General features: G+C 46.0%; 1 protein-coding gene across 1 annotated transcript in view; it reads left to right on the forward strand.

The window, feature by feature from the left end:
- The window catches only part of LOC124012291 (CUB and sushi domain-containing protein 2-like), a 463,539-nt gene that overhangs the window by 155,732 nt on the left and 296,148 nt on the right, over positions 1 to 11,659 (forward strand). Inside the window, exon 20 of the mRNA XM_046325753.1 lies at positions 7,715 to 7,841. Coding sequence (XP_046181709.1) covers positions 7,715 to 7,841 — 127 coding nt within the window. The remainder of the gene's footprint in view (positions 1 to 7,714; positions 7,842 to 11,659) is intronic.

Consider the following 11,659-nt stretch of genomic DNA (forward strand, 5'->3'; position numbering starts at 1 on the left):
TCTTTCTCTCCCTCTCCTCCCCTCTTTCTCTCCCTCTTTCCCTCCCTCTCCTCCCCCTTTCTCTCCCTCTTTCCCTCCCTCTCCTCCCCTCTTTCTCTCCTTCTCCTCCCCTTTCTCTCCCTCTCCTCCCCTCTTTCTCTCCCTCTTTCTCTCCCTCTCCTCCCCTCTTTCTCTCCCTCTCCTCCCTTCTTTCTCTCCCTCTTTCTCTCCCTCTCCTCCCCTCTTTCTCTCCCTCTCCTCCCCTCTTTCTGTCCCTCTCCTCCCCTCTTTCTGTCCCTCTCCTCCCCTCTTTCTCTCCCTCTCCTCCCCTCTTTCTCTCCCTCTCCTCCCCTCTTTCTCTCCCTCTTTCTCTCCCTCTCCTCCCCTCTTTCTGTCCCTCTCCTCCCCTCTTTCTCTCCCTCTCCTCCCCTCTTTCTCTCCCTCTCCTCCCCTCTTTCTCTCCCTCTCCTCCCCTCTTTCTCTCACTCTCCCTCCATCTTTCTCTCCTTCTCCTCCCCTCTTTCTCTCCTTCTCCTCTCCTCTTTCTGTCCTTCTCCTATTCTACATATCCCAGTACCACCATCCAACAGGATACATTATATACTACATATCCCACCATTCAACAGGATACATTATATACTACATATCCCACCATCCAACAGGATACATTATATACTACATATCCCACCATCCAACAGGATACATTATATACTACATATCCCAGTACCACCATCCAACAGGATACATTATATACTACATATCCCACCATTCAACAGGATACATTATATACTACATATCCCACCATCCAACAGGATACATTATATACTACATATCCCAGTACCACCATCCAACAGGATACATTATATACTACATATCCCAGTACCACCATTCAACATGATAAATGACTCCAACCCTATCAGCAGTATTAACCACAGGAAATATACCCTGATAGATAAATAGTACCTGTTGTTGTAAAGTTCCTGTTGTTGTAAAGTAGCTGTTATTGTAAAGTAGCTGTTATCGTAATGTAGCTGTTATTGTAAAGTTCCTGTTATTGTAAAGTTCCTGTTGTTGTAAAGTACCTGTTATTGTAAAGTTACTGTTACTGTAAATTCCTGTTGTTGTTGTAAAGTACCTGTTATTGTAAAGTACCTTTTATTGTAAAGTATCTGTTATTGTAAAGTACCTGTTGTTGTTAAGTACTTGTGTAATCTTGCAAGTCAGACGTGATGTTGCCGTAGAGACAGAGGGGTCGTCACTATCTCTAGGTATTAAACCATCAGACGTGATGTTGCCGTAGAGACAGAGGGGTCATCACTATCTCTAGGTATTAATCCATCAGACGTGATGTTGCCGTAGAGACAGAGGGGTCATCACTATCTCTAGGTATTAATCCATCAGACGTGATGTTGCCGTAGAGACAGAGGGGTCGTCACTATCTCTAGGTATTAAACCATCAGACGTGATGTTGCCGTAGAGACAGAGGGGTCTTCACTATCTCTAGGTATTAAACCATCAGACGTGATGTTGCCGTAGAGACATCAGACGTGATGTTGCCGTAGAGACAGAGGGGTCGTCACTATCTCTAGGTATTAAACCATCAGACGTGATGTTGCTGTAGAGACAGAGGGGTCGTCACTATCTCTAGGTATTAAACCATCAGACGTGATGTTGCCGTAGAGACATCAGACGTGATGTTGCCGTAGAGAGAGAGGGGTCGTCACTATCTCTAGGTATTAAACCATCAGACGTGATGTTGCCGTAGAGACAGAGGGGTCGTCACTATCTCTAGGTATTAAACCATCAGACGTGATGTTGCCGTAGAGACAGAGGGGTCGTCACTATCTCTAGGTATTAAACAAGATGTTGCCGTAGAGACAGAGGGGTCGTCACTATCTCTAGGGATTAAACCATCAGACGTGATGTTGCCGTAGGTTATAAGACACAACTGGGTGTTTTAATGTTCACTTCTCTTATCAATGCTGCTGATGGAGGACATTAACTCCATTATTTCACTTTATATTGACAACGTGACACGAACACCACATAATGAATCATACATTAATATTCATTAATATTCATTTATTAAATGAAGTAGACTTCAAAGTATCACTTTAAGGATATTATAATCATATACTGATATATTCCTTCCTTCCTTCCTTCCTTCCTTCCTTCCTTCCTTCCTATCTCTTTCTCTCGCTGTCTCTTTTGCTTTCTCGCTCTTTCTATCTCTCCCTATCTCTCTCCATATCTCTCTCCATATCTCTCTCCATATCTCTCTCCATATCTCTCTCCATATCTCCATATCTCTCTCTCTCTCTCTCTCTCTCTCTCTCTCTCTCTCTCTCTCTCTCTCTCTCTCTCTCTCTCTCTCTCTCTCTCTCTCTCTCTCTCTCTCTCTCTCTCTCTCTCTCTCTCTCTCTCTCTCCTCTCCCTCTCCCTCTCCCTCTCCCTCTCCCTCTCCCTCTCTATTGCAGTGCATGCTGGGAGTTTGAGTGTCTGGTGTGTAGTAGTGATGGGCATTCTGGCTCAGCTCACCAGAAAGAGACGCCTCTTTAAAAAGAAATAGTCTAACAGTTTGCGATAGTTTGTGTAGTAGTGATTTGACTATGATTGTGATTAAAACAATTCTAATTGAATTATTGACTGAAATCATACTCTATCTTAACCACAATGTACGGTATTTGAAAATGCATTGGTTTGTAATGATAAAGAATGATATTAAACATTTGCATTTAAAGTATAACTTATTTCATGTATATAAACAAAGTGCATATAAATCTGACCATTAAAAACAAACACAATCTGAACAGTATAATAGAATATTGCACCATATCAAAGAAAAATAAATAACAACGTGAAAAACTGCAGCATCCCACTTAAAACATTAAACTGGTCCCTCTTTTCTCTCTCTCTTCTTTATTGTCCTGTTATAACCAGCAGCACACAGCAACGCTGACCATATTCTGTGAGAGATTTGCATTCAGAAATACAAGCTGCCTCGCTTTCAAGGGGCTGATGCGGTTTCTTTTCTCAGTAATTATTTGTCCCATTTTTTGAGAAGACTCTCTCAGAGGGAACGGATGTGGCCACTATGCAGAGTATCCCTGTCATGACAATGGCCAGGGTAGGGATTCTTTGGCTCAAGAAACCGCTTCAACATATAAAATGTTGAATTCCACCTTGTAGTGGCAGTCTTGTTTAGGCCTCAGCTCAGGCATCCTCATCTGGTGTTGTGTAGACTTTAGTTTTTCAGCTGTGCTCCTGTTGAAGTATTCCACAGCTGCTTTCACTTTGTCCACAGTGGGCTTCATCTCCTTCAGAGCATCTCCTACAATCAGGCTGATTGTATTGGCAAGACATGGATGATGGGTCCATGTTAACGGCTTTGGTTGTGTTAGCTGCATTGTCGCTAACACAACAGACCAGATCACTAGCAGGCCTACTTGACTGAGTGGATATATCACCACGTGTGGAGGTTCTGGTCCACCACTATTACTAGCAGGCCCGCTAGTTTCTGGAAGCTCCGCTACAGCTTCACAGTTGGGTGCACAGTTCACATATGCTGGTGTAGGTTGTGCGTGGAACCAGCTTTATATGAGATTTTGTTTTGGCAAATTCTACACTGTGCTCTAACATTCTCTATATTATTAAAATGCATCCAAATACTACTGCTTCCGACTCGTTTTCACAGCTGTTGTTTTCACAGCTGTTCTTCCTGTCTCTCATCGGATGCTAAGTGTGTGACTGTGAGTGAGTCGGCTCGGCCCCTCCCTCACACATATTTGGTTCTTTGGTTGACACTGCATGTCTGATTGACAGGAACAACCGGCGAGGCTGTTAGTCTGAGCAGACAGTAGGAACGAATATGTGGCAATTGAGCATTTAGGCCTATATTATTAAAAAATATTATATTATATATTATAAATCATTCTTTGAATTTTTTCACCAACGTTCACCTACAGGAGCCGGTTCCCAACGTTCACCTACAGGAGCCGGTTCCCAACGTTCACCTACAGGAGCCGGTTCCCAACGTTCACCTACAGGAGCCGGGTCCCAACGTTCACCTACAGGAGCCGGGTCCCAACGTTCACCTACAGGAGCCGGTTCCCAACGTTCACCTACAGGAGCCGGTTCCCAACGTTCACCTACAGGAGCCGGTTCCCAACGTTCACCTACAGGAGCCGGTTCCCAACGTTCACCTACAGGAGCCGGTTCCCAACGTTCACCTACAGGAGCCGGTTCCCAACGTTCACCTACAGGAGCCGGGTCCCAACGTTCACCTACAGGAGCCGGTTCCCAACGTTCACCTACAGGAGCCGGTTCCCAACGTTCACCTACAGGAGCCGGTTCCCAACGTTCACCTACAGGAGCCGGTTCCCAACGTTCACCTACAGGAGCCGGTTCCCAACGTTCACCTACAGGAGCCGGTTCCCAACGTTCACCTACAGGAGCCGGTTCCCAACGTTCACCTACAGGAGCCGGTTCCCAACGTTCACCTACAGGAGCCGGTTCCCAACGTTCACCTACAGGAGCCGGTTCCCAACGTTCACCTACAGGAGCCGGTTCCCAACGTTCACCTACAGGAGCCGGTTCCCAACGTTCACCTACAGGAGCCGGTTCCCAACGTTCACCTACAGGAGCCGGTTCCCAACGTTCACCTACAGGAGCCGGTTCCCAACGTTCACCTACAGGAGCCGGTTCCCAACGTTCACCTACAGGAGCCGGTTCCCAACGTTCACCTACAGGAGCCGGTTCCCAGCCACCTACAGGAGCCGGTTCCCAACGTTCACCTACAGGAGCCGGTTCCCAACGTTCACCTACAGGAGCCGGTTCCCAACGTTCACCTACAGGAGCCGGTTCCCAACGTTCACCTACAGGAGCCGGTTCCCAACGTTCACCTACAGGAGCCGGTTCCCAACGTTCACCTACAGGAGCCGGTTCCCAACGTTCACCTACAAGAGCCGGTTCCCAACGTTCACCTACAGGAGCCGGTTCCCAACGTTCACCTACAGGAGCCGGTTCCCAACGTTCACCTACAGGAGCCGGTTCCCAACGTTCACCTACAGGAGCCAGTTCCCAACGTTCACCTACAAGAGCCGGGTCCCAACGTTCACCTACAAGAGCCGGTTCCCAACGTTCACCTACAGGAGCCGGTTCCCAACGTTCACCTACAAGAGCCAGGTCCCAACGTTCACCTACAAGAGCCAGGTCCCAACGTTCACCTACAAGAGCCAGGTCCCAACGTTCACCTACAAGATCAAATCAAATCAAATCAAATTTATTTATATAGCCCTTCGTACATCAGCTGATATCTCAAAGTGCTGTACAGAAACCCAGCCTAAAACCCCAAACAGCAAACAATGCAGGTGTAAAAGCACGGTGGCTAGGAAAAACTCCCTAGAAAGGCCAAAACCTAGGAAGAAACCTAGAGAGGAACCGGGCTATGTGGGGTGGCCAGTCCTCTTCTGGCTGTGCCGGGTAGAGATTATAACAGAACATGACCAAGATGTTCAAATGTTCATAAATGACCAGCATGGTCAAATAATAATAAGGCAGAACAGTTGAAACTGGAGCAGCAGCACAGTCAGGTGGACTGGGGACAGCAAGGAGCCATCATGTCAGGTAGTCCTGGGGCACGGTCCTAGGGCTCAGGTCCTCCGAGAGAGAGAAAGAAAGAGAGAATTAGAGAGAGCATATGTGGGGTGGCCAGTCCTCTTCTGGCTGTGCCGGGTGGAGATTATAACAGAACATGGCCAAGATGTTCAAATGTTCATAAATGACCAGCATGGTTGAATAATAGTAAGGCAGAACAGTTGAAACTGGAGCAGGAGCATGGCCAGGTGGACTGGGGACAGCAAGGAGTCCTCATGTCAGGTAGTCCTGGGACATGGTCCTAGGGCCCAGGCCAGTTGAAACTGGAGCAGCAGCATGGCCAGGTGGACTGGGGACAGCAAGGAGTCATCATGTCAGGTAGTCCTGGGGCATGGTCCTAGGGCTCAGGTCCTCCGAGAGAGAGAAAGAAAGAGAGAAGGAGAGAATTAGAGAACGCACACTTAGATTCACACAGGACACCGAATAGGACAGGAGAAGTACTCCAGATAAACAAACTGACCCTAGCCCCCCGACACATAAACTACTGCAGCATAAATACTGGAGGCTGAGACAGGAGGGGTCAGGAGACACTGTGGCCCCATCCGAGGACACCCCCGGACAGGGCCAAACAGGAAGGATATAACCCCACCCACTTTGCCAAAGCACAGCCCCCACACCACTAGAGCCAGGTCCCAACGTTCACCTACAAGAGCCAGGTCCCAACGTTCACCTACAGGAGCCAGGTCCCAACGTTCACCTACAAGAGCCGGTTCCCAACATTCACCTACAAGAGCCGCCTCCCAACGTTCACCTACAGGAGCCAGGTCCCAACGTTCACCTACAAGAGCCGGTTCCCAACATTCACCTACAAGAGCCGCCTCCCAACGTTCACCTACAAGAGCTGCCTCCCAAAGTTCACCTACAGGAGCCGGCTCTTAGAGCCGTCTTGTTCGCGAATGACCCATCACTAGTGTGGGGGACTCTGTCCTAACTTTTTTTAATTGATTCTGTCCTTTGTCTTTTCTTTCAATTTGTATTTTCTATGGTGGATAATGTTTGTTTTGGTACTATGGTTAATGCACTATTTGTTTTTGCTGATTATTTATTTATCCACAGAAGAGGACAGAGTTTTAGTTTCCTGCGGTTTGGAATGTCTGGTTTGCGCAATGGCTTTTCAGCCTAGCGCGCAGGAGACGCTGTCATTACGGTATGGATTCAGGTGTGTTCCTGAGAATGGATTTTAACTTCTTGGTGCACCCATACCGTTAGCGGGATCATTTTCGTCAACATCCGCTGAATTTCAGAGCGCAAAATTCTAAATAAATTACTCAAAATATTGAATTTTCATGAAATCAAATAAAATCAAAAATCAAATCAAATGTATTTATAAAGCCCTTTGTACATCAGCTTATATCTCTAAATTCTGTACAGAAACCCAGCCTAAAACCCCAAACAGCAAGCAATGCAGGTGTAGAAGCACGGTGGCTAGGAAAAACTCCCTAGAAAGGTCAAAACCTAGGGAGAAACCTAGAGAGGAACCAGTGCAACATAGCAAAACACAGCTTAGTTTGTTGTTAATCCACCTGGCGTGTCAGATTTCAAAAAAGCTTTATGGCGAAAGCATACCAAGCGTTTATGTAAGGACATCTCTCTCAGCAGACAAAACCTTACAAACAGCTAGCAGCAAAGTAGATTGGTCACGAAAGTCAGAAAGGCAAAAAAATGAATCGCTTACCTTTGATGATCTTTGGATGTTTGCACTCACGAGACCCACACAATAAATGTTCCTTTTGTTCCATAAAGATCATTTTTAACTTGAGCAGTCATGACGGGGCAGACGAAAAATCAAAATAGTATCCGTAAAGTTTGTAGAAACACGTCAGTAGAAACAAGATGTTTTGGTGTGGTGTTGTTTTGTATCGTGTTGTAGAGGGAAAGGTGAGTATGGTACAAGTATGCAGTACAGGATATATTTTCGTGTTTTATTTTAAGGGTGAGGTTTTAATGAAATGAGAATGTTTCATTAAAGAAAGACAACAAATCAAACTATTTCTCTCTCTCTCTCTCTCTCTCTCTCTCTCTCTCTCTCTCTCTCTCTCTCTCTCTCTCTCTCTCTCTCTCTCTCTCTCTCTTTCTCTAGCGGAGTGTGGGGGAACCATCAGGGATGAGACTACAGGTCGTATATTGTCTCCAGGTTACCCAGCTCCTTATGAACATAACCTGCACTGTGTCTGGAGCATCGAAGCAGCCCAGGGAAGCACCATCGGGTCAGTACAGATCATCTTGCTCTTTCTCTTTCTTTCTCTTTCTTTCTTTCTCCTCCCGTTGTCCTCCTCCTGCTCATCTTTTTCTTCCACATCCCCCTCCTTCTACAGCTCTTCCTCCCCAGCTTCCTCTTCCTCATTCTACTCCTCCATCCTCCTCTTCCTCTCCTCCTCCTTCCCCTCCTCCTCTTGCTCATCTTTTTCTTCCACATCCCCCTCCTTCTACAGCTCTTCCTCCCCTGCTTCCTCTTCCTCATTCTACTCCTCCATCCTCCTCTTCCTCTCCTCCTCCTTCCCCTCCTCTTTTTGCTCATCTTTTTCTTCCACATCCCCCTCCTTCTACAGCTCTTCCTCCCCTGCTTTCTCTTCCTCCTCCTCTTCCTCCTCTTCCCCATTCTACTCTACCTCCTCTTCCTCCACCCGCTCTCTCCTCCTCCTCATTCTCTATTCTCCTCCACCTCTTCCTCCCCTGGCTCCTCTTCCTCCTTTTCCTCATTCTACTCTTCCTCCTCCTCCTCTTCCTTACTGCTTGTTAGGGTTGTTGATTCAGTGGTGGATGAAGGACGTCACTTTTGAGTACTGGGCTTTACCTGAGGAATCTACAAGGCAGTGATCCATGTGTGTGTGTGCATTTGTGTGTGTGTGTGTGTGTGTGTGTGTGTGTGTGTGTGTGTGTGTGTGTGTGTGTGTGTGTGTGTGTGTGTGTGTGTGTGTGTGTGTGTGTGTGTGTGTGTGTGTGTGTGTGTGTGTGTGTGTGACCTTCCTCCCCCTCTGGTGTTCTGAGTTAATGAGTGGACGGGTGTCCTCTGTAATAGTTTGACCCGCTGTAATTTGGTGTGAAATCTGTCTGCACAAGAGAGGGCCTGTAATTGGTCAGATGCTTTAATCGGGCTGTTTATCACCCCCTTCCTCACCCCCTCACCCCTCTCCCCTCTCTCTCCCCTCTCACCCCTCTCCCCTCTCTCTCTCTCCCCTCTCATCTCTCTCCCCCTCTATATATAGAGAGGAGATATGTATGAGAGGAGATATATATAGAGAGGAGATATATATAGAGAGGAAATATAGATAGAGAGAGGAAATATAGATGGAGAGAGGAGATATAGATATATATAGAGAGGAAATATAGATAGAGAGAGGAAATATAGATAGAGAGAGGAAATATAGATGGAGAGAGGAGATATATATATATATAGAGAGGAGATATGTATAGAGAGGAGATATATATATAGAGAGGAGATATATATAGAGAGGAAATATAGATAGAGAGAGGAAATATAGATGGAGAGAGGAGATATAGATATATATAGAGAGGAAATATAGATAGAGAGAGGAAATATAGATAGAGAGAGGAAATATAGATGGAGAGAGGAGATATATATATATATAGAGAGGAGATATGTATAGAGAGGAGATATATATATAGAGAGGAGATATATATAGAGAGGAAATATAGATAGAGAGAGGAAATATAGATGGAGAGAGGAGATATAGATATATATAGAGAGGAGATATAGATAGAGAGAGGAGATATAGATATATATAGAGAGAGAGAGAGGAGATGTATAGACAGAAAGATGAGATATATGGAGAGAGATGGGTACTGACAGAGAGGACACACACACACAGACAGATTGAGGAGGGGGAGGAGATTGAGGAGGAGGAGGGGGAGGAGGTGGAGATTGAGGAGGAGGAAGGGGAGGAGATTGAGGAGGAATAGGATGGGGAGGAGGAGGGGGAGAAGGAGGAGGAGGAGGGGGAAGTTGAGGAGGTGGAGGAGGAGATTGAGGAGATTGAGGAGGAGGAGATTGAGGAGGCAGAAGGGGAGGAGATTGAGGAGGAAGAGGATGGGGAGGAGGAGAGGAGGAGGAGGAGGGCATATGTGGTTGTGCAGGGAGGTTTTGACACAGAGCAGAAAATAAAAGTTGGACAGTGAAGAAGTGGAGGATTTGACTCATTGCTTCAGGAATTTTACCTTAGTCTGGTTTGAGTAGGAGGTGCTCAGGTAGAACACCAGGTAGAAGTGAGGAAGGAGGGATTCAGAGTGATGAGGGATTGTGTTCACATCTTTCATCTCCTCGGTCTCCCTCTTTTATGTTCACTGAAGGTGATATGGAAATGCTCTGGCAACACCCCCTAAGCACGCACACACACACACAAACACACACACACACACAAACGCATGCGCACACACACAAACAAACACATGCTCACTCACGCACACACACACACACCAATGCATGTGCACGCACACACACACAAACACACACAAACGCACGCACTACCTGCAACACACACATATGCAACACACACACACATGCACACGCGCACACACAAACAGACACAAACGCACACATACACACCCGATGCAGTCTTTTCACAGCAAGGATTAGCTATCCCATAATCCCTAGCGCTTGAGCGAGCTTTGCACAGCTGAGAACCGGCTCAGAGGATCCGGAGAGGTCGGATCATCTCTAGACATGTGGATGTGTCTCTGGTTGCTGTGCATCCATGTCGCCTCCCTTCTTTCTACAGTTACTGTAAAATGCATGATTTGATTGACTTGTGTAAAGAGGGGGACCGGTGTTGAACGAGCTCTCCTCACATCAGACATCATTATCTGTCTGAAATGTTTCACCAGGAGAGGTGAACAACAGGAGGCCGATCCATTATTCATTCTGCTCTGTACGGGTTTCTTTTACCTTTTTATGCAAACAGAGAAACGGAATATCTCTAACGCTTCTCTCTCTCTCTCTCTCTCTCTGTCTCTCTGTCTCTCTCTGTCTCTCTCTCTGTCTCTCTCTCTCTCATGAGGATTAGTGAGCACTGGCTGAAAGGAAGGACAAGACGAGAGTTTCCTTCTGCCATGAACTTTGATCTCACAGACAGAGAGAAAGAGAGGGAGAGCTAGGGAAGGTGAGAGAGATGAGGGGAAAGAGAGAGACAGAGAGAGAGAGCTAGGGAAGGTGAGAGAGATGGGGGAAGAGAGAGAGAGAGATTAGTCTGGTGTTGACAGAATCAGGTACCCTATCATGTAGCAGGTTTACTTTGAATAGCCAACCTATTAATACAACCTCAAAACCATCGTCTCTCTTCCTTCTTTCCTTTAACTCTGATCCCTGTCTGAGCCGGGTGGTTAGGAACCTTTAACTGATTTCTCTGTATTCCCTCCCTGACTATATGAAGGGATGACATACTGTTTTTGACAGCTGAGTCGCACATCGGCAAGCAGGGGATTTTACCTGTGATGCACACAAGTGCATAATTCCATCCATGCGAAACATTTTACACACTTGACAGTTGTTGACAATTTATTTTGAGAAAACAAAACACATTTTATATGGAGGATGGTTTCCACCCAAATAATTTGGGTTCCTGGATCCTTTCACAGCATTATAAGGCACGTATACATTATACCTGTACCCTAACGTGGGGCGGCAGTGTAGCCTAGTGGTTAGAGCGTTGGACTAGTAACCGTAAGGTTACAGCATATGATTATGTCACAAAAAAAACACACAGCCATTTTTCCAGCCAAAGATAGGAGTCCCAAAAAGCACAAATATAGATCAAATTAATCACTAACCTTTGATGATCTTCATCATAATGCACTCCCAGGAATCCCAGTTCCACAATAAATGTTTGAATTGTTTCGATAAAGTGAATCTTTATGTCCAAATACATGTTGTTCTCTGAAACTCACTTAGATGCCTTTGATGATAGTGGTAGCAATGTTTATAACATTACAGAAATACATGTTGTTCTCTGAAACTCACTTAGATGCCTTTGATGATAGTGGTAGCAATGTTTATAACATTACAGAAATA

The sequence above is a fragment of the Oncorhynchus gorbuscha genome, linkage group LG24 (genome assembly GCF_021184085.1).
Source record: "Oncorhynchus gorbuscha isolate QuinsamMale2020 ecotype Even-year linkage group LG24, OgorEven_v1.0, whole genome shotgun sequence".
Classification (NCBI taxonomy): domain Eukaryota; kingdom Metazoa; phylum Chordata; class Actinopteri; order Salmoniformes; family Salmonidae; genus Oncorhynchus; species Oncorhynchus gorbuscha.